This window comes from Anser anser (genome assembly GCF_964211835.1).
Source record: "Anser anser genome assembly, chromosome: 7".
Lineage (NCBI taxonomy): Eukaryota > Metazoa > Chordata > Aves > Anseriformes > Anatidae > Anser > Anser anser.
Window position 1 is genome coordinate 38,400,833 of NC_139727.1, and position 24,056 is coordinate 38,424,888.

The 24,056-nt window shown below is 38.0% G+C and overlaps 1 protein-coding gene and 1 long non-coding RNA gene across 2 annotated transcripts in view; one reads left to right on the forward strand and one right to left on the reverse strand.

The window, feature by feature from the left end:
- Nucleotides 1–1,978, forward strand: part of LOC310902686 — a 4,452-nt gene extending 2,474 nt beyond the window's left edge. The window contains exon 2 of the long non-coding RNA XR_014586898.1: nucleotides 567–1,978. This is a non-coding gene — a long non-coding RNA (uncharacterized lncRNA). The remainder of the gene's footprint in view (nucleotides 1–566) is intronic.
- DHX32 (DEAH-box helicase 32 (putative)) overlaps nucleotides 1–17,218 on the reverse strand; it is a 24,802-nt gene extending 7,584 nt beyond the window's left edge. The window contains exons 1-6 of the mRNA XM_083844604.1: nucleotides 16,221–17,218; nucleotides 13,358–13,551; nucleotides 11,636–12,008; nucleotides 8,893–9,138; nucleotides 6,680–6,779; nucleotides 6,423–6,581 (exon numbers count right to left, since the gene is read on the reverse strand). Coding sequence (XP_083700730.1) covers nucleotides 6,423–6,581; nucleotides 6,680–6,779; nucleotides 8,893–9,138; nucleotides 11,636–12,008; nucleotides 13,358–13,551; nucleotides 16,221–16,490 — 1,342 coding nt within the window. The 5' untranslated portion in view covers nucleotides 16,491–17,218. The remainder of the gene's footprint in view (nucleotides 1–6,422; nucleotides 6,582–6,679; nucleotides 6,780–8,892; nucleotides 9,139–11,635; nucleotides 12,009–13,357; nucleotides 13,552–16,220) is intronic.
- Between the last annotated feature and the right edge of the window lie 6,838 nt (nucleotides 17,219–24,056).

The window sequence follows — 24,056 nt, forward strand, 5'->3', positions numbered from 1 at the left end:
TAATTACTAGGAAATCAAGGAAAACTAATTTCCAGAAATCAACAAAGTAGTTTGTGCCATAAGTTACAAAATATATGGTTATATGGCAGTCAATTTCAATTCCCTGATAGCATCAGTAATTTGCATTTTTATGCACTAGAGTTAGTTGCCTCGAGATTTATAAGCACAAATTACTTCCCAATTTTGCTATCAGTGTTACATTAAAAAAAAAAAAAAAAAGTTGACTCCTAAAGTTGTATAGTGTTAGAAAAGACAAGATGGTAAAAGTAGATTAAGCAGGTGAAGGAATAGTAAGAAAATTAAAATTGGAATAGGGGTTTCGTATATTAGTCTGCATTTTGAGGCACAAACTCAGTCAATAAAAAGCCATTGTAAAGGCAGCAAATGCTCATTTAAGGGTTCTTTTAGATATTATCCTTATATTAATACAATGTAATTATATGTAGTAATGTCATTTAATGTATATCATGATAAATAAAATTAGTATAAATGCTTAAATATGGAAAGCTTTTCTTTAAAGAACGACCTGCATTGTCTTATAATGATGCAAGCATCATTATTTTTAGGGCCGCTGCTGCCATGGAGGCAAACCGCGAGGCTTGGTGACTCAGCTGCTGCTTTCACAGGAGCAAAGTCAAAAAGAAGCTCTCAAGACACATCCTGTACTTTCAACAAGAAGCTGTCACATCCCTGGAAGTTTGAAAGTTATTTCCTTCTCCGATATTTTCTTTCCCTTGCCTGTGTTCTTTGGCTACTTATGGCTGGATTGCTCTGGACTTGTCTCAGGGAAGCTGGACCACTTTTATGAATTACACATCCTACTGGTGATGGTCACACGTGGGCTTTGTAAAGCAAATGTGTAGCTAAATGTCGTTGTTAGCATTGAAATTGTTTATTGAGGGTTTCAAGCTAACTTAAAATGACATTCTTAGTTTCACAGCTTTTTGCAGCTTTGACATGAACAGAGTAAGCTGTTTCTAAAGGTAGCTGCACCTTTAATCTTTTCTGTATCACATCCTACACGCCAGAAATTGAAGCCCTTACTGGGTGATAAAATAAATATGAAAGTGTTACTCTTGTTGCATAAGGAAGCAAATGATTTAGTGATTTGCCCAAAGTTCTACAAAGAATGAGTATTAGAGACAGGAATGAAAGGTACAGTTCATGATTATTAATAGTCCATTGAACTGGCATATCATGCTTATCTGGAGGATCTAACTTGACAGGCCCTGTGTTCTCATCTCCTACTCAGTGAAAGTTTTGAGTGCCTAAAATACCAATTTCTTGATAGATCTTCCCTTTCCACAGAAATAACTGTAGGAAAGTTAGAGCTGAAGTGGATGTCAGGGTAGCTCTTAGAAAGTTGGAGCTGAAACAGATGTCAGGTGAAGGGACGTTGTCTTTAAAGAGCTGATTCGCTGCCTGGCAAACCACAAGTTTTTCCACTTTCTATTAGGTTTAACAGCATGAAGAGCTGCCAGAGTAATTACTGCAGGGAGACCAGCTCTGGGGAATGGCGTTTTCTGTTTTTGTTTGTTTGTTTGTTTTAACATTACTCTTTGGATAACGAACTGAAGATATGGAGAAATCTAGTGCCAGGTTTTCTTTGAATTATGCAAAGATTTTTTCTTGGTATTTGTTTCTTAGGACAAGCTTCTGTGTGCAGATTTCATCTTGAATCTCTTTTTTTTCCCTGTAACTTCTGAGGCTCGATTTTTTGTATGAGTCTGTTACGCTCTGATGCTACCAATTCTATAGCTATTGTTTTGAAATTATAGTTATAATTGATCATTAAAATTCCTTTGCCAAACTCATACTTTGTAGCCTTTCTATTCCTGCTTATGTTGCTGCTTCACGCCTCCGAGCTGGCTGGTAATGGACCCTACTGTGCTGTTCTGCCAGAGGGGACAGCCAGGATATGGGGGCTGACCTGTGTTTTCCTGACATAAATGCCCTGAGTTACAGCCACGCTGCAGGGCTAACAGTGACTGTGAAGGAAGTTAGGTTTCTTTCTGCTTTGTGTCATCCTCAAGGCATGTAGATGACTGTGCAACAAGCAGTTATCCACAGAGTATAATTTAAAGTCCTGTAAGTGTGAAAAAATAATTAATATTAATAATATTTAATAATTAATATGGTTTATTTTGTTACTTTTTACTGAATGACATGAGCTTAGTCTAGCTTTAACAGTACTGGGCCACCCCTCCCCGTTTTGGGGTACCCCCTGTGGGGCAGTGGTAGCAGCTCCCTGTTCGAAGCAGGTGGCTGCATGCAGCGTGCTATGTGCTCCGTTGTTGGGTGCCCAGGCTGCAGTACAGAATGCAAAGTGTGTGGCCATATCTACGCTATCAGAAAGCTTTCCATTATGCGATATGTAATACTATTTAATCAATCAAGTTCCGAAATTAAAACATAAAAGAATCGACAACTGAGCTTCGAGTAACAAATCTGCCATGAAGTGCTCTCTGTTGAGCAGACCTCGCGTGGCTTCTGTCTTTGACACACTCTGTTTCTAATGAAAGAACACACAAACAAATTTTCTCTGAAACGATTTGAAATGATACACATTTATACAACTCCTGTTACTATGGATATTCTAGATATACCTGCTCAGTGGAGTTACAATAGCGTAGGTCTCAAATGTCATGGGATCCATGGCCATCGACAAATATTTTAATCTGAAAATTGCTTATGATAATTCTGCACAAATGCAGAATCTGCAAACTGCTTTCACCTTGATTTCTTACGGAAATTTTACATGGCTTAGTCTTTATACCGATTTGCATAGTTTAAATAAGGATTTTCCAGTGATTTACAGTGATGCATAATGTTGCGGCAATCTATGTGAAAAGAGTTCTTTTCTCCCATTATATAACACAATAAAGATCTAGCTGATTAACTGATAAACATGTAAGGACATCGCTATTATAGTGGCACAGGAATTCAAATAATGCACTTCAGAACTGCAGTGCCAAATACATTTTCATATGGCTCATGAATTCTAAAAAGGGTAACAAGTCTGCTGCATTTGCTCATCTTGATTATAGCATGAATTAAATGCAGCAGCTGTAAGCCTGACATGTTTGTTGCTCTCATAATGCAGTAATGAGTCAGAGTTAATCCAGGCTTTTATTTTTTTTCTGGAAGAGCAGCAGAAAAAGAAAACCTTGTGCATTATGTTGTTGAACAGAAATAAAATATTTTACTGAGGTAATTTCTGTTTCTTTGCTTATCTACTATATGTTCACTAATCTGTGTGCAGGGAATGGGCTGTGAAGAAGTACTTCATACAACTGGAAGAAATTCTTTCCATATTATGCATCTTGCATTTTTTCCTTATAAATGAATTTATGTGTACATTTAATTTATTTTCTGTTTGCCAGATCATGCCCATACATTTCTCTGACACTTCGGTGAAGTCATTTTCTTTAGGAGAAATTCACCTTTGATTAAAAACAAAAAAAAAACCATAAATAAACACAACCCTTCTCCTTCTTCCACTGCAAAGAAAACTTGAGAATGTTAGCTGAACAGAAATGGTGCATGGGCAATCCTGTGGCATGTTGTTTCTGGGAGTGAGCATGACAGGGGAGCTGCAACACATTTGCTCCCTCTGCTCAACGGGAAATCAAGGAGGTGAAGAGCCATTAAGTAGTCAATCTCAGGACAAACTATGCGGGGGAAAAATAGGCTATTTCTGGTTTTAGCACCTATATCCTCTGAACAGCAATTGATTTGGCAAAGTCAAATGAGAGCATACTGAAATATTGCAGTGTCTTTTTGTTTTGTTTTGTTTTCCAGTTGATCTTGTACCCTGCTTGGCTGAGGGTGGGCAAAACGGCTCTCATTTTGGGAGCTTTGTTGCTTATCTTCTCCACTCTATGCTTGCATACCATCTTGGAGACCCCTCCTCATCTTCTTCAGCCTTCCTCATCACTGCAGGTTTCAGAAGACTTGTGCAACTAAACTTGAGCTGCTGCAAAAATAACAAAGCTTTCTTGGGAAGCGCAGATCTCTTGCAGAGGAGAGGATGCTTTCCATCTCTGGAAGCTGTTTTCTTCACCTCGTCTGCAACACTCCCCTGCAATTTGCAATCCACAAAGGTCTAAAAACTACTTGACCTTATGACTACCGATGAAAAAGCCGCAGGGCTGTAATTTAACTGGGACCAGTTTAACTTCAGGGTGTGGCTTTAATCAGTCCCTGGCTCAGCTGGGTGCTGTTGTGCTGCTATAGCCACCGCGGCACCAAGCGTGCAGGTTAGGGCTCTGAGCACAGATGAGGGAACTCGGGCTTCCACAGGTACAGATCATTGACCCAAAGCTCTTGGGAGGGTGCAGGGCCCAAAAGGAGGTCTTCAGTGCTTGAAAGCTTGACATGTTTTGAGTTCGTTGGCCGGTGCAGTGAGATAACTAAATCCCCTTACAAATATCCTTACATCAGTAGTCCTGTTTCTTTCAGACAAACCTGTTTAGCACCAGGTATTTGAAACTGTCTGTATTCTGACAGGGTGGCTTCTACAGACATCTTTGGAGAGCTGCAGTAGGAATACAGCCCAAGTTTTAGTAGGAAAGAGTTTGTTTGCCCACTAAGAAGCAGAAAGCCCCAAGGCAAATAAAGTCATTGTGTGGTCTATCCTAGGATAAACCGGGAAGAGTTTTATTACACAATTAAAGCAGTGTTTCAAATGTTTGATTTTGTGGGGCCATGGGACAGGAAGACCAGGAACTTCTGCAGACTTTCTCATCCTATTTCAGTTAAGCCCCTACAGTGTTTGTGGGATTTTTTTTTTGGTCAAGCAATGTATCTAACATTCCTCACGCTGTTTCAGTAATTCCTCAAATTTCTCAATACCTTGAACTCACACTTTTCATCTAGTTAGCAAAAACTTTTTCATATTTAATGCCCATCCAAGTAAAGCTGATGCATTCATCAAATGCCTTTACGATTTTGTACACATCAGCAAGATCCTTTCTTCAGCTGCATTATCTCAAAATACAGACAAAACTTAGAATTCGTACATCTGTGAAATCCTTAAATGCCTCTAGCATTTCGTTCTTACTGAATACCAACTCTGTCTCCATTGTGCTTTTAAATCCAAAAATGCTGAATGCGTTTCCTAGTGTAACATTACTAATTCTTTCTGCAGTTCAAGAACAGCTTTCTTCATATGCAGTAAAGGCAATAATATATTTTAGATTTTTATTTCTATTTTATTTTTTAGTAAAACACTTTCTAAACTTTAGTGGAAACCAACTCTGTTCCATAACCATTTTCCATGAAGGTTTCCTGGATCCAGCACAGGAGGTGACACTCACAAGGCCAAAATACTTGCTGATTCTCATCAATCTTCAACTAGTTACTGCTCAGGAGGGCGATGTTTTTTCACAGTTCTGTTAGGTATGCTTTTGCAAAGCAGATAGACGAGGGAAAAGCAGAATAAATTCCACTTAAAATTCCACTTGGAATGTAGCACAACACCCAACAGTGGGAATTAAACTTTGTGACTGATTAATTAAGGTGCACAAGATGTGAAGGACAAGTGTTTGTTCTAATTCCATGCATGTGTAGAGGGAAGGGGAGGACAATATGAAAGGTCTTCCTATTTGCACTGGAAAATTATCATAAATGAAACTAGCAACACATCACATGATCTCCAAAGCAATTATATCAGTGGTATTTCCCTCACTGTAATTAGCTTCAAATCAACAGCATTTGCAGTGGTACTCAGATTTTGTGGTAGGTCAGAACAGAGGAGAATTTCCTTTTGTAGAAAAAGCCCCCAAATATGAAGTCAGTAAAACAAAAAATAATAATAGTAATATAAAGCAACCACTTTCTTTGCACTCTTAACTGAAAATTCAGCATATTTCCTGCCTAATATCAAGTTTATTTGGGTTTATTTTATAAATAATATTGTCCTTAAGAAACAGCTTATGGTAAATTTCAGATTGGAGATGCTCGAGGATAAGAAGATAGCTGAATTCCTATAAATGTATCCCCAAGGTAACAAGAGTAGTTTATTTGGGTTGTAAACTTTTGATTAAAAGAATATATTTTGTTAGGTATCTGTACGATGCCTTGTACAATGGGACACAAATTTTCTTTGTGGGCTCCAGGAAAATAATATGAAACCTAGATGAGAAGATATCTGGAATATTGATTTTTTTTTTTTTAATTCCAATTCCGTTCAGATACTTGATGGTCTTTTTCAGAGCAAATGGTTCATAGTGGGTACCCTTTTTCTAAGTGCAACTATTGCACTATGAACTGTTGTTCTAGTAGGTAAGTGGTAAAAGCAGTGGCAATTATATTACAAGTACTTCAATAAAAACAGTACTGTGAATAAAAGGGCAAAATTATTCTTTAAATAACCACAAAAGTAATATAAACTATATGGAAAAATGGTGCATCATCATTACCTGGCCTACTTAAGAAGTCGCAGTGTCCTAAGCCTGCTATATCCATCCTCTTCAGGAAGAGAACCATGCTAGTCAGGTTTGATTCCTGTATTTTGGCTGGTAAATCTGGTTTCATTTCTTTGTGTGTAAATTCTTCAGGATACAAGCAGAAGAGTTTTCCTGGAAGAGTTTTCAGGAAAATTACTGTGTTTGCATTGTCACATTGATCCTATTAATAATTACACTGATGGGTTTGCATTTTGAGCTAATAATTCTACCTGATGAAGACATGCCCAGAATTTGTTTATGCATCTCTTCTTGGCTTTTGCTGATTGGCTGCATTATAACAGAGTCTGCTCTGATTCTGGGATTGTACACCTTTAAATGAAAGAGATATTAAGCATCAGATAAGTAAGTGAAGACTACAGAAGTATTGGTCTGTACTGCATTTTTGTCTAGGTTATTGAATACAGTGTGTAATAACAGTTTCATTTCTTTTTATAACGTATATTTCACCAGCTAGGAAATGAGAACAGTCAACACTTTGATAAATTGACAGATGCTTAAGTTTTGCAATAGCTCTGTAAGTATTCTCTAAGATGGATGTCTTTTTCTGAAGAAACGTAACATACTAAAGCACAAAAAAATGTATCTATTGTATCACCAAGAAAAGCATCAAAAAAGTTTATTTCTTCCAAAGAAAGAATCCCAGCACTGCCTGTTAATGTTCTGTTCCGTAGCTCCAGATTTTTGTCTTAATACTGAAATCTGTCAGGTCAGTACAGGACACAAGGACTGTAATGTGGATGTGCAAGGTCCCATTTTATTTATTTTTTTCTTAATTTTACGTTTATTTTGATTAGAATAAGGAGCTGATTTACTCACTTTTCCAACCACCAGGTGATGTCCATAAGTTTCTGTACAATATGGCAAGAGCTGGGTAAGGCATTTTTCTAGTCAAGTCATCTGATTCAACCTTGTCTACTTTAAGCAAGATTTCAATCAAAAGATAAAATGTGCTTCAGTACAATGGACAAATTTATTTTCCACTGGGTAAATTCATTATATATCCCAACTGCAAGACTTATGTGGGATTTCCTTCTGCACAAACGTTTGCCTAGATTGAACTGACTTCCAGCCATATGGATTGAATGTAAATTTGATTTGCTGAGGAATGAATACTAGAGGACTGAGCTTCAGCTGTTATGACAAAGTAATCGAATTAAAGGGTAGAAACTGTGTAATTGATAAAGGTGATTTGACAGCCATCAGGACTGTGTTGAAACTGATTTGTTCCCATCACTTCATATTTGTGATTCACAGAAATCTGGAAGCACTGACTTCTACTTTAGGCTTCAAATTAAAGTGGAATTGAGATTCATCTCCATCCAACTGAAAATGGAAGTGAAATTCATTTCAGTCATCCACCTGAAACAACAACTGTAGTTCAGAAATAACTGGGTTATGCATGGTCTAATTGAAAACTGTATTTAGACTTTTGTTCCTCCCACACAGAAGTATTACCATTTTTTTTTCCTTGATTTGAGGCTGAGTTAGTTTATAACCCCAAAATGAGAACCCTTAAAAATGTCAGTGTTAGACACTTTTTCTTTTTTTTCTTTTTCTTTTTGTAATGAAAATGAGAGGTAGTGTTAGTTCCCAACCCTTTGCCTGAACTAACCCTCCAGGCTAATCAGCATTAGTCATCCCTGTTTGAAAAGTTTAGGAACACTTAATTTCAATTTGGGTGATTCAATAGCAGATTATGTACAGAACCTCTGATATTTTTCCTTTTGCCTGTTACTGGAATATTTATCTTGTCTAGCAGAAAATGTAGGGCAGTTATAAAGCCTGTAGTAGTGCAGCTTTCCAGCTCATGCAGTGACTTGTTCCTACAGAGTCACTCATTTGTCGGGACTTCACATCATTCTTTTTTATAAATGAAACAAGATCTAGTTTTGCTGCTGCAGTAGTTCTTCCCAGGATGGAATGGAAAACAAGAACTGAGGACATAGAATGAACTGTAAAAGGTCTTAATTAAATAAATTGCAATGTTTTGAGCTACTTGGATGGAAGCGCATATGCAGATGGGGCAGAAGCAACTTCAAAAAGAAGTGGTTTCCTGTCTGAGCCCCTCTTCTGTGTTACTTAATTTGTGGCACTACGCTGCTTACACAGGAATTAAGGAAATAAGGAATGAGGTTAATCTACTAAACCAGGTAAACTGCCAGCAGGTAGCCAAGAACTAATTGTATTTTGCTCTGTATTTAAGAAACTGAAGACATACCAATGTCTTTGGAAGTTACTTACCTTTTGGTAACTGAAATGTTAAAAATGTTATACAATCTGATTTATGAAAGAATGGAAATATATATATATATATTTCTAGAAATCACTTGCACCAATTATACCTTTCCTTTTCCTGCACTCTGAAAAAAAATTCTATGCATTGTTCATTTTTGGCATCCTGATTTTGATTAACTTTACTAACCTTTCTTCTTTCAACACCAACATCAATGACAAAGGTTACATTTTTAATCCAAATCAAAGATTCTCCAAAGCTTGTGGTGAGCAGCACTTTTCTTCTGTATTTTTTGTAGCATTTCTGCTTGTCTTGATTTGGTTTGGGGATTAAGTCTCTTTTTGTGGGATATAAAGGAACTGGGATGAGTTCTCCAAGGTCGGGATTTAAATTAGACTGTTCCTGTCTGATAATTTGGTAGGCTTTTTCAATTTCCTGTAATCAGGAGAAAGATTATTTTTTTATGATGAATGTGAATAACAAATATCAATATTTAAAACATTTTTTTCTAAAATGAAGTTTAACTATATATCAAACTATAACAACATTTAAATCTTACATGAATGATCATTACAAGACAAAACCAGAATGGAACAGAAGTATGTATGAGAATTCAACAAACATCTCCACTAAATGTAGACCATGGAAAATCTGGGCTGTTTTTTGAAATGTCTTTTTCTCCTGTGCAATTTCCTTAACAGCCCTCTCCAGCTTTAATCTTATCCAAACCAACCTCCAGGGGAAGGCAGATGTGCATAAATATAGTACAGGAACATCAAGAATGAGAAATTATGAAATGGCCTCTAACCTTTATGTATATAGGACATGTAGGATGCATCCACATCTGTGATTTAGTTCTGAAAAATGGTTATTTTGCTGCAAATTTGTCATGTGTGCAGGCCTGGGAATGCTGTAACAGATACTCAGGTGAGCCATTGGTGAGGCTTATTATATAAAACTTATATAAGTTTTTATAGTGTTTTCTTAGTTAATAATAAATTTTGTGAAGACTAATAAAGTAAATAAAATGCCCCTAAGGTACATTAATGGAACACCACCTTTAAAAACAGTTACAAATTCAGAGGTCAAAAACAAATTTTAAAAGTTTTTTTTTGTTTTGGTTTTGTCTTTTTTTTTTTAATAGAATAATTTACCTTATGCATGACTTTTAATAGGCATAGACTCACTCAGTTTGAAATGGATTTTTTTTTAATTTATTAGTAAAAATTTTCAAAATTGAAAAAGCACATTGAGCTCCTCTTTGAGAGTGACACCACATCCATAGTAGTTACAATTACAATATTCCATAAGAAATCTTACAAAAATATGGTAATGACATCTAATAGCAAGGCTGGCACTAAGACAACACCAAAAATGTTAATGCTCTTGGTTTATTTACATTTTTGTTCAGTAGAAAGAAAAAAGTTGAGTGCTAAGGAACAGTGAGCCATTAGCAAGCTGAAACTTTAAATCACAGTTAAGCAAGATCACGTGGGGTGTGAACTGTGGGGTAGCGATTCATAAGAGTTTTGTTCATCATGAGAGAGAAAACTAAGTAATCTCTTCTCAGCAATAAATTAATTATTATTTTAGTATTGTGTGGGGCTTGCCTGTCAGAATTGTTTTTAGCAGAAATAAAACTTTCTTCCCAGTACTTCCAAATGGAAAGACTGTGTTTTCTCTCTAACATTATGTATTGTAATCTTAGGAACTGATACAGGGAATTCATTAATGTTTGCAAAATTTGTGTCTAAGAAGCTTATAACTGATTACTAGCATCATTAAAAATGTTACATATCCATCCCCCTTTTTTATACAATGAATAGCAGTACAATCAAAAGAAAAATACAAAACCAAAACCCCTTGGGTAGTTCAAAGTAATTTATCTTTGCCTGTGAAAAGTCATTATCTCACAAATCTGGAGCTATGAAAGTTAATTTGTTGTTCTAAAGCAGATTTAATTTCACAAAGTGGAAGGATGGAGACCACTATCAGGAAATTAAAAATAATAATAATTTAAAATAATTCCAAATTTTAAAATGTTTATTTGAATATAAGTGATAGGCACATTGGTTTGACGGGTGTAAAATTTTGTGATTTTTTTTTTTTTTTTGAGAAGGACCTAATTATGCAATCCTGACAGCAATGAATTTAGAGCGTCACTTTAGGGATTCAGAGATGTCACTGTTTAGAACAGCTAAATCCATATGGATTCCTGAATTATCTGTAGCACCTCTGGAGTGGCATTTACCTCCTGCTGTTGTGTACACAAATGGTTGGGAAATTTGCAACTGTAAAGGAGAATGCAAATGGAAAGACCTTGTAGGCAGGTTTAGGGTAAAAACATTCATGTGAAGTAGGATGTTTATGCGAATTGGACGTGTCCATTCCTGCCAAAAAGGGATAAAATAAAGTGTGATAAGCCCAATGCCAGAATGGGTTGCAATGCATTAACTCCCTACATCTGTGACTCCTGTCCCTGTATGCCACATTTGCTATTTTTTGCATCACATAGGAAGAGGATGGCTTTTCTTCAAACCTACAAAAAATTGATAGATTCTTAGTTTACATTATATACATAATAATAGATTCATAGGGTCATTTGAGTTAAGACCCATAAGATCATCATGTCCAACCACCACCTAACCCTACCAAGTCCACCACTAAACCATGTCCCTAAGCACCACAGCCACATGTCTCTTAAATACCTCCAGGGATGGGGACTCTACCACTTCCTTGGGCAGATAATGAAGCATTATGCATACAAAAACACTTTTGCAGAAAAAAAAAAAAAAAACAACCTGAAATGAAGCTGTTAGCAATGTCCAGTGTCTTAAATTCTGGCAACAAGATATTTATAGGTCATATAAAAACACAGATGTAAATTTTTCTTGGTTAAAATCAGAAATCCTAGAATGAGTTAATAACTTACTTGTTCACATGCCAGGAAGATCACAATGTCACCCTTCTCTTTTGAGTGGTGTATCTCAAAGAGCAGTCTCAGTGCAGACAGAAAATGGTTTTCCTGAATGCTGCAGGAATATACAACCTCTGCATGGTGTTTGCTTTCCACTCTTATGAAGGGGACGCTGCCGCAGTAATTCTGCAGTTTGATGGACATGTGAGGTGCAGTGAGTATTACCAGCCTCAGCTCTGGTCTTGATATCAAGACATCTTTGAGAATGCCAAGTAACACATCAGTTGGAACAGTTCTCTCATGCACGTCATCCAGGATGATGACTCCATAGGAGTTCAGAAGAGGAGCAGACATCATTTCCCTTTGCAGCATATCGTCTGTACAGTATCTGCACCATGCAAACAGAAAACTGCACAAAGTTTCTTGGAATATTCAGGTTTGACTCTAAGAAATTAATTCAAGGTCTGGGGACAGCTTTGTTCTTTCTGTTCTACTAAGACAGATTTGATAAGAATGAATACTGCCTATTTTGTAGACAGTATCACAGTCTCATCTTCCTCTTTAAATCCTTTTTAAGTGGCTAAAAACTCAATGAAAGTCAATGATGTTAAATGGCACTATAGTTGAAAAGATGCTCTAGGCAAAAGAAGAAATAATTCTGCCCTAAAATCATCACTTATATTGCTTTTCATCTTCCAAACTATCTCAGCATATTGCATGCCATAACTAATCCTTAAGCTATGAACTAATGTTTTCAGATAAGGAAATGAAGGTGTACACACACACTTGATGTACTGCCAGAACCAAGACGAGAGATTAATTCATACTGTAAGGCCTTCTCCACTTTTTTTCCTATTATTCCTGCTACTCATAATTTTTACAAAGGATATTGTTTTTCGCTGTGTTGCTCAGTAGGACTTTGAATTTTCTTGAACCAGGTTTCAACATGTGGAAGGATAGGACTCGTCTCCCTTTCACATCAGGTGCAGCTGCAGGAAGGCATGCTGCTGGGTGAGGGGTACGCAGCTCTCCATGAAAAAGAAAAGACACATAAAAGGAAGAGCAGTGGAACTTGATTTTCAGAAATGGTGAGTACCTCGCCTGCACTGGAAATCAGGGGGAGCTCATGTTGCTGGGAAAAAGGCTCAAATTTTATAGTCATATATATGTTAATATGCTATATTAAGTAACCTGATAAAACAAATCTAGCTTTCAGAGTGGCTCAAAATCTGGATCCTTGTGTGGCTGCTTTTATTTATCTATATCTGACATATTATGTACATTTCTTATTCCTTAAAAATCTTCCTTAGTGCTTTTCTCATTACTGAATACACCCTTTTCTAGACATGATTTTTTTTAATTTTTTTTTCAACTAGACAGCATTTTAATTGCTTTTATATTCTGGCTTTGCTTTCTCTTATGGCTACAAACACTCCTGGAACACAGAGTAAGAAACAGTAGAAGGATACAGAGTGTACCGAGACGGTTAAAGAACTTTTGCGCAGATGCTAGCATTACCCCATTTAAATCTCTACTGCAATTAAATACAGAATACCTCTTTCAGGCCTTCTACAGTTTATTGGCTAATCGCAAAACCTCCAATAGTTATACTTTAAAATATTAGAAGCAACTTTACAAAGGACTGGGCAGCCGCCCACTGCGAGCCTTTGCAGCATCCTCGCAAAGAACCGTAAGGCACGCACTAGGCTGAAGGGCTGAAACACTAAACACACGAACCTCAGGATGGTTTCTGTTGTACAGCAGCATTCAAACGGGACGAAGTACCCCACTTCATGGCCGAGGCTGACGTCCATCTCGTCGGCTGCGCGCAGGGCCAGCCAGACGGCCGTCTGCTTGTGCACCTGGGCGCACGCCACCACGCCGTGCCGGTAGCCAGAGGACAGGCAGTACTCGGCACACCACTGGGGGATCTACGTGTAAACAAGAAAACGGGCATCTTCAGGGCTTAACACGTTTAACAGAGGCTGTAATGCAAAAGGAGAAGGCTGTGGAAGAACCGAATCGACCCGAGCACCCGGCGCTTGCTCTCTGCCCGACTAAGGGCAGATGAGCTTCTCCTGGCACAGAAATTATCCACCAGCTAAATGTCAAAAGTCTGACACTCTTAAACGGTCAAGAGTTGGGGTGACATGAGCTGAAAGGTCTATCTGGGAGTTTCTCAACTGGACTTGGATTAGTTTGAACACATTGCTGAGGGGAGAATATATTGCATCTGGGAGCAGGCAGTACGGGCAGTGTCACCGTGAGCATTTGCTGACTGAGGCTTCTAGCTGGCTTAGTGCTAACCCTGCCCCTGCGGTGCTGTATTCAGGTGCTTGGCGTGAGAAATGTGTCCCAGGAGGAAGAGGATTTCAAACTGATAAATACCTGAATAAATAAATAAATGCAACTGCAGATTAATTACTTTGCAAACAAGGTATCTGAAGCTGAACTGTTCCAGAAAGTTATGCAGTAGCTCTCTAGCTTATATATTTACAGTAGAAAATCAATACTGGAAAATACTAAATCATGTGTTATTGCTATAAGAATGTACAATTTCATTGTAAATATTATTTCAGTGAAAGTATTAGGTTTCAAATCCCTTGCTTTACTTAACATATGTAAACTAGGTGTGACAACATCAGCCACATAAAATTTATTTCTGTGTAGTTATTTGTGTTTATAAAAATGGTTAAAAAGCCAGTAATGTATTACATCTCGTTAAACCTGTTTTAGGACAATTGAAAGAGCTGAAGGTTGTCAATAAGCAGTTTATTATTATACAAAATTTGTTTTATATAAATCACAGTCAATTACAGGGGGTGAAGACTTTCCACTCCAAGAAATATTCCAGGCCTCAGGCGCTGTGTGCATTTTTAATGGAAACATGGGAATTCTCAATTGAAGGATAATGTTTCTAGTTCCATATGTGATCTCTAGCAGTGTCCAGCATCAGTCTCTGACAGGTACGAGAAGCCCTGCAACAGTAAACTATCCTATAGCTTTACATGCAGGAAAGTTTCCTCCTAATTCCCAGCCATAAACACTCATATTGTGGCTGATAATATTTGCTTGACAATTCTCTGCTTATTGGAGTAACAGACTTAGGTTGTTATATACATTATTATAACGGTAGAATTTAATAGTCCTATTGGATATGTATATGTTTGGAATCAACTGAGATCTTGGCTTTAGTGATGCATTTCCCATTAATTCTGTAAATCGTGTGTTCTTGAAAAACCATTTGCTCTTAGCTGGAGTGAGAGAAGGGCTATGGCTTCTCCCTGAGAAACAGCCCTACTGATTTCAGTCCTTCATTCCCTGAGAACTTCTCCACCTTCTCTTATGAACTGCCTGCAAATCCACTGTATTTCTTTCCTGATATAACATTAATCAGAACAAAACCATGCTTTCCAAGTACGGATATGAGCTGAATCCAACAGAGGTACTGCAGAGTTCACCATTTCCACTTGACGTTCAATGTGATGATGGACAAAAAGAGGAAGAAATGACAAGTTTAGTCAATACAAGGGAGGAGATGACAAAATTTTCCAGCTGAGCAAAATAGCAGCCAGCAAAATGCCAAAGGAATGATTTACTGACAAAATACTAAAGCAGCTTGAAATAACTCCTAGACTATTTTATACTTAGCCTTGGCCTCTCTGAAGACAGTGAAAATGCACCTGTAACGTCAGTAAGGAAGGATTGTATTTGATATGTTCTGTAACAGAATTGAAATTATACAGTTGATAGGTTTTCAAGTTGAGATGTGATGTTATCATATACGAACAAAACAAAAATTTACAGTACATGTACTGATAGATACAATATACAGTATTTTTTTCTCTCTTTATATATTTGGTTCTGAATTTTAAACTACAGTAGTTAATGTACATGTTCCTCAGCCAGTGTTTAGAAAGGGTTTGAAATTTTAAAATTTAGTATTTAGAATGTAAAAAGTTGTAGCTTGAGGTTGTTGTTAGTTGTTTTATGACACTGTAGTAGACAATCACAGGCTGAAAATTATTATTCTTCCGTACACAACTTACCCCGAAGCCTAAAAGACACCATCAACTATGTAAAATGGCTTTTATGGAGAAACATAAAGTAAGTGTCAATTGCCTGTAAGTATTTGCAGAAACTTATTCAACTATGTATTTTTATATATGCTTTACTTCTATATTTAACTGATTTTTCTGTCACCTTTAGTACTTTACTCTCTCTGGCCTTAACACCTCGGATTACAATAGATAGCTGCACATCTGTTTTTACACGCAGTATTGCTAGACACCAGTACAGCTGTGTGCCTGCACTGCAGCTGAACTCTTCAGAACTGGATGCTGTTATATTTTATATTACCATGCCACACAGCACTCAGCATAGCAACAGCCCACTACAAACCAAAACCAGACACCAGGATAACATAAATCTGGATACTGGTGCATCTAGTATAAGTGAATAGCAAATTGAACACTTTTTTTTTTTTTCTATTTTCAAAAATTGTGCAAGTAGCAAAATATGAATAGTATCTCTGAGAAGCGTACAATAGTAAGTGTTCCAAAAATAAGAAAAGCTCAACAAAGTATTTTCTAATACTCACCTGTGAGCTCTTGCCAGTCTTAGCATCTCCTGACACAATCACAATTTGATTATGAAGCAAACTTTCCATGAAAGTATATTTCACTTTCCATACTGGAAGTTCCTGTCTTTCTTTCATAAGCTTATAATAACGGGAAGAGTAAGGCAAGCCATCAAAAGGATTAAGCTGTAAATCGTCTCCAAATTCTAGTATTTCCTCTTCTTCGCCATCACTGCAGTCAAGCAGTTCTGAAAAGCAGTGCATCTCTGGAGAAAATGTTAAAAACTCCATTTTTCTTACATATAATACACTCAGCAAAAGCACATTAAGGATGACGGAGGGAGCCTTTTGTACTGATAGGTCACGCAGGCCCTGTAAGCCCGAGGAAATCCATTCCTGCTTGCTTCAGGATTAGTATTTCGGCTGAACAGTTGGGCTGAAGTTCAGTCGCGGGGTCCAGCTGCCTGCTTTGTTCTCAGATCGTCCCACTCCAAGTCGCTTAATAACACAAACAAGCCTCAAAACATATATATCTTAAAATTGGCCCAAGTTTCAAAACACCGGTGACTGCACCAAAAGACGTCTCGCAGTAGCAGTTTTTGCACTTAAAAAAAAAAAAAAACAGACCAGAAGTAACAGCCAACGTGTTTGCTGGTGCTCTTGCCTGCTGCTGCTTGGCTGGGCTGGAGAATAACTGGGACGGAGCGCGCTGAGCCTGACCTCTGTGGCTCCTGCCTGTGCCCAGGGGCTGTGAATAGGAGCCGCAGGGTGGTTATTGTCCCCGTGGGACGGTCATGTGTGCGGCTAATCCCGGCACAATGGGCCTCACCCCTGGGCGCTGGGGCCGGGAGCGGGCTGACGCATGGAAACTGGTGCTGGACGGCATCTGCCAGGAGCAGCCAGCGGTTCGATGTTATACGCAGCGCTTTAGAAAGTCCTAACGTGTCTTTGTATGTAGCCTGTGTATTAACTCTTCTTGGAAGTCCTTTAGCAGCCTTTGCTGTAATTAAAAATCTAGAATATTTTTAATACATTGTAAAAAGCATAGCGATGCCAATTCTAACCCTTCAAGGGCACCAGAAGTGGTCTTCAAAGAGGAGGGAAGCACTGATGTAAAGTAACTCCAACTCTTAGGGCTCATAAGTAGCAAAATAGAGCCTCCTAATCTTGACTGATCTGTACTGTAGCACAAATATTAAATAACATTTTTTATTTTAGTTCCAGAGGCAAGTCTTTTGTTGAACAACGATACTGATAATGTCTTGACAAACAGACCACGAGCACAGTGCTGATGCGCTTTTTCTATGTCAAGGTTTTTCTGTATTAAGTAATATAACAAAAGTTATTGCCTCTTACAGATTTTTCTTGTTTCATAACCTTGGACCATATGGGCTGCAAGGCTGCTAATGCATTCTTTGGTGACAGCAGCATAGAAAACCAACACAGAGAAGTAGGAGAAAATCTTTTGTTCAGCAGCCTGAATATCTCAATCCAAACGAGACAAGTTTAATTATATGCTGCTCACAGAACTGGCTGATTATTGGCACTTAGCGTGGCTGGCAGCAAAGACTGCCCAGTTTGAGGGCCAAAACCAAATGTGATCTGCAGGAGCATCTCTGAAAGGCAGAAGGACCAGGTGATTGATCAGCACTACAAAACAGGCTTGGACAAACCATCCGTGAGGACACACCTAATTGATTGCAACGTCTGTGAAGGTGACAGGAATCTGGTTTTCATGCTCAGTGACACTGAATTAGGTCATGTTCAGCTGTGCTTGGAAGCCACTTTTCCTGTTGTGACCTTGGTGGATCCCTTGATACCTGACGGTGTATCTGGCTTTCTGTTACATCCTTCTTTGTTTAATTTCACAAAGTTGTTGCAAACTTGCTATCTCTGCCTCTCTCAAATGTGGTTGAAATAAGTCAATAATGCCTGTGGACACTAACAGAGCACAATCCTACGAAGGCTGTGTTTCCTCAAAAGCCAGCATAAAATGACATGAAGTAAAGATGTGAATTGCTATTATCCTGCATTTTGCTCATTTTTCATATGCAATAGCAGTATATGCTCCCTAATTTCTTCAACTACAGTATAGGCTTGCTGTCTTCAAAACATGAGTTGGGGCAACAATATTTTCTGGTTCATTGAACAAATTTGTATTTCTGATCATACCTCAACATTTTTTTTCTTACTTTTTTTTTGTACCTATGATAGAAAAGAACAAATTTAAGCAAGTTACCAAATCAAGAAGAATTTTTACTATTTGAAAACAAAATAATATGAAACTAACATTCCTTTCATGATACTGAATATTTTAACGGAACAAGTTGCTAACCATTCTAAATTATTTATCTGTGCTGAAATGGGCCACGTACAAGTTTTGTCCTGATCTGCAGCCAGGTATTCGATGGAGCACTTTGAGCCTCTCCTGGCCTCAAGAGCCCAACAGCTCTCTGCGGCCAGCTTCCCTGGCAAACGAGGAGACTAATGAACGCAGCCAAGGGCTGGGCTAGGAGCATGATTGAGTATTGCCTTTGCAAATTAAGACATCCAAGCAGTGCTCGTTGCTGCTCAATATGCCTCATTGCTGCAGCTCTGCCCTTTTTTCCAGGGTATTGGTTTCTAATCTTGTCTCTCCGGTCCTTGATCTTGACCTTGGGATGTCCTTCTGTCTGTCCTGCTCTGTTGCTCCACCGTGGTACCTGCTCTTAGCCAGCCTACTGAACGTCTCCTGCGGTGTCACCACACTTGTTCTTGGCTTTGGCTTTGCTGTTTAGCGAGAGCTCTTCCCCCCAGAGTGTTGCAAACCCTTTCTGATAAGGCTTCTTGATCGTCTCTTCTTGATTGCTGCTATTATAGCAGGCCCTTAAGGATTTACAAGATGTACTTTTTTAGCATAATACAGTAGGATTTTATTAATTGTAATAAATAAGAGTAACACCCGCTGCAGATGAGTGCTTTTAGTAAATTAGGGTGTAAGCTACTTTCAAAGATATCAATGAGAACTTTGCTATTGATTTAAATTATGTGTTGTTGTGTTAAGTGCTTATGATAATGTGTTGTAGCAAAGCAGTAACCACCACATAACATATTCGGTATCTTTAATAAAGCCTTGCTAATATATAGGTACTCTTTGGAGCTTTTCTATTAAATCTTTGAGAGGAGGAGGATTTTCTCTGCATATATTATACAGAATTTGGAATTGTAGTATCAATGGTAATACAATGTTCTTTCTTCTCTGTTCCATTTTTCTTCCCCCATTTTGGCAGCAATAGTTTGCAATAGCAATGGAAATTTAAGGGGGTCACTTCTTCTTTCTCAAGGATGTCATTTAAATACAAAGTTTCAGATAAAATTTTCTTTACAATGAAGCAAATGAAGCCTATGAAATAAAAATGTGAAGTAAATCACATTTTAAAAGGCAAAATTATAATTTATTCTTGTTCAGTGAGAACCAGTAGATGCTGTCGAGAACAGCTCCTTTTTCCATCCTACTTTTCAGAACAAAATCTTTTAGTGCCAACCCCCACCAGCACTCCTGGGTGTGCAGCCACTGGGATGTGGAACTGTATCTTTGCGGCAAAAAATGAGGGAGCTGTTCCTAATCCTGAGTTACATTTGTCCTGAAGGCTTCGCTATTTTTCTCTTTTAACATAAAAAGAGGTATGGCTGGTAACATATTTCTATTAACGTGCCTGGCATTATATCCACTTGCTCCACTGTGCTTTGGATCAGGAGCTGTCATCTGTTTGAATTCTTTGTTTTTTTTGTGTTTTTTTTTTTTTTTTTTTTCTAGTGAGACCAAACTAGGGTTATATAGAGTCAGTGTACTTCACAAGACAGATGGCCTCCAGAAGTAAACATCTTTCTGTTTTCCCTGCCCAGATAGCTTAGTTTATTCCCGGTGATTGAATTAGCCTTCTGAGGCTGTTGGTCCAGGGCCATGAACTTGTCCAGGACAAGGAGAAGCCCAGGATATCCCTTGGACCTGCAGCTCACCATACACGATGCCCTGGTGCCACCGTTCCCAAGGGGTGCCAGCCTGCCAAGGCAGGTGTTTCAAGTTGGAGGGTCAGGTGATAGCTAGACTTTGTCCAGTATTAAATTCCCACTGCAGAGCTTTTCCATTGTAAGAAGGGGACAGGACGGGAAAGATGTCCTCGTTTATAATAAAAGTGGAACCAGTAATCTGTATACATAAGCCCTCTGGACGTGATTGCAGGGGGAGGCAGCACCAAGCACTGTTAGATCCTAGAAGTGAGAACATCTCCCTGATTTATGAAGTCCTATTACTAAAAATGACACTTTAATAGTCTCTGCAGGAATTTCTTTCGGTTGCTTTTTATACTCATATGAATATGAAAGCTTGGTGCTTGGCCAACAGACAGCAAACAAATGTGGAAAAAAAAAATTCCTTCTTGTTTGAAGAGTGTGTTAACTTCCCTGTTGGTCTCCTGGCAGCAACATTTAACCTTGCTTATACTGTAACTATATTACTGTTTATTGAGTAAACCATAAAACTAAAATAGAGAATTTCCTTCATATCTAATAGACCGTAGTGGTACAGATGAGTCACACTTCTGTTGTGTTTTAATTTCCACTTATGGTTTTGTTGGCTGGTAAAATATTATTAGTTTTGCATTACTGCTCTTAAAAGTACTGACAGATTGGTTTAGAACAAAGTGTTTCAAGTCTAAAACTAGTTTCAAGTCTCAAAACAGTCTAAAAACTAGACTAAAAAGACTAGTTTTAACTTACTGATTGCCCAGTATTGAATAAGAACATTATGCTTTTTTGAGCTGAAAGTTTGCCATTTGCTTGTGTAAGCAACATACTTGCTTGGTTCTGAGATTCTTCATTTGTGCATAAATTAGGGTAAAACTGTGAAAGACACTTGTTATTTTTCCTCTTGTTTGCTAATTGTTGATTGAGATTGGAATTTAATTTAAAATATGGAGCATGGTTGTTTTACATATTCAGTAATATTGTAAATAATAACAAAAAATATATTTAAAAATTCCTATCAGATTTATTAAGATAAGGAAGTGTCGCCATATAGTTAGTGCCTCGAGAGGATGGTTTCAGATTAGCACAATTACACAAGATTTTAAAGGTGTTGTAATTTAACTTCTGCCTATGTTTTCTTCCTTTGCTTGCTTTCCCTCTCCTTCAAGAAGTGACTCATTATTTCCCTCCTCCACTCACCTTCAAATGAGCTAATTATCGATCTGAATTAGGTTCTTATCATGCAAACATTCTCTTTTCATGTGCAGTGCAGTCTTCATTGGTCAGAAGTTGTTTTATCATTCCAGCAGGCCATGAGTACAGCACAAGGACTTTGCTCAGTTCAGCAATGGCAACGAATGCAAACTGCCTGAGTATTATTCCTACCAAAGGGCCACAGTGAGTTCAGGACTCAATATAGGTTATCTTGAGATGAAATTTAAGTAAATTTTATTTTTCAAGGGAGAAAAAGTAAATTAAATGGGCTTCTTCCTGTGACTGGGAGGCAGGAAGAGGAGAAGGTGGTGAAGAGGTTGGAGGTCGCTGCCAGAACCCTGTGTCCTTGGGTCAGCTCCAGGGGAGGACCACAAGGTGAACTGCCTTGGTATGGGGAACAGACGGAATGCCTCTAACTTTCGTAATTGAAATGAAAGCTCAGAACATGTTTTCTTACATATTACCATATTTATCACCAGCATTTGCTTAATATAACCATTGGATATCTCATTTTCTGTAGTATAGCTGTATCATGACTTTATCCCCAAAGCTGTCAGCCAGGCATCAGATCAGTTTGTTTACTCTTCATTTGAATGTTGATATAAAAAGTAAACTAGTAGCTATATTAATCTTTTGTGAGATTTTTTTTTTTTTTTCCCCTGAGCTGTTTTAGAGAATGGCTTTAAGTGTTATTTAAACACCAGGACATCTAAAGAAGACAAATGATAGGAGGCCTAAATGGAATTTTACTCTAATTTATCAGTGTTTTTCTATGTAATGGGATATCTTCATCTGCTTTCTATTCACTTTATGATGTTTAGAAAAAGCAAGACCAGCATTTTCTTTTCAAGCCGTTACTGTAACATCCATGCGTAGTGTAGACTTCATGCTTCCCAGAGCTGGAACAGCAGGAGGAAGAAGAAATAGAGATAATTCATCAGGAAGAGAATAAAGGGTATTTTGAACTTGGATTTGAAATGAGATAAAGAGTCAGCTAGACGTTGTTGGTACAGTTTTTTTCCAGATGACAGGAACTACAGACAAGGAGTTTGGGTAGAGGCCAGGATGTCTGATGGGGCGGTGACAAAAACTGATGCTGCAGCAATGCAAGAGAGAGAGAAACATTAGGCTGTTTGTCAGGGAGTGCTTTTGCTTTGTAAACCAATGAAAAATATTCCCTGGAAAGTATCTCGGAACAAGTTGGGAACTATGTGAAAATATTAGTGGCGTGGTTATATTTTTTTCTTTGAATGAGAAGGGTGAAATATTTTTATGGCCTGGAATATGAATTTCTGGATTTTGGGGAGGTAAAATGCAAGATATGGAGGGGATGTAGAGCAGCGAAAGGGAAAGGTGTGCAATGCAGTGAAACATTAACTAGGTGAAGTGCCTGCATTTACAAAGAGGGGTAAATAGTGGCAGTGAAGGATTTACAGGCAGAGCAGAAGGGACCAAGTAGACGGCAAGCCTTCAGGTACTGTTGCTCAGCAGGTTTTTGTTGCTGAAGCAAAGGAGCCATGATTTAACCCAAAGAGTCTGAGGAAGAGTTACAGGGATTCTTCAAGTCACCTAACCCCAGACAAAAGCTGTTTCAAACTGCAGAAGAGGGTGCAGCGGGGACGAGCAGACCTGCGGCGGCAGCAGTGTGGCTCAGCAGCTGTTTTGCAGATTCATGGCTTCAGTTTTCTCTGCAACTTCTGGCAGCAGCTGTGAAACTTTTAGAGTGGTCATTGTTGCTGTGATGGATGATAAACAGAGATAAAGTCTCTTTAGAATTAATTTTCTGTATTCTAAAGATATTCCAGCCTCCTCTTTAGGATATAATTGAAGTGGCTAGTTTTTGTATTTGCCACTTTTTAAATATTTTTCATATTTTATATTTGCGATATTTTATATCACTAACGTTTTAGAATATGCAGAATGGAAAAAGTACATATAAAGTTAAAGTTAGTTACATATAAAATAACATATAAGTACATATAAAGTTAAAGTTAGTTACATATAAAGTTAGTTTACTTCTTAATAAAAAACAAAACAAAACAAAACAAATTTATTGGCTTCTTTGCCAGCACAAATTTTAATTGATTTTTTTTTCATGTGAACTCCAGAATAAATTTTCATTAATTTGTACTTGCTTACACTTAGAAAGTTTAAAGGAGCTTATAACTTAATAACTTATTAATGAAGCATGAGATGTGAAAACATGAATGTTGCTGGTTACGGGTGTTTTCTGATAAATATATACAGCACTATTGCAAAACACAGTGCTGCAAATAAAAAATGAGTGATGCAAACGTGCCTTTTAGGAAGGGTGGGATTCACATGCTGAGGCTGAGCTTTTTTTCCCAGTGCCGTTTGAACTGGGCCAGAGTTGACGTAGCTGTTTCCCCCTGCTCAGACAGTCACTGTCACAGGGAGCTGGCAATGGTCGATGTGCTCTGAAAAGAAAAATTTGTTTTGTTTTGACTTTAGGAGACTGCTATCATGTGACACAGCTCTGTCTCGGTGCCTCTCAGCTGCATTTGGCCACTGTCACGGTTGTGCTTCATTACAGAGCTGTTGTGATGCTGTGGTCATCTACTGAGACCCTGAAAATCCCATTTCACTGCTTTGGCCACTATTTTGCGCTGATTTTGC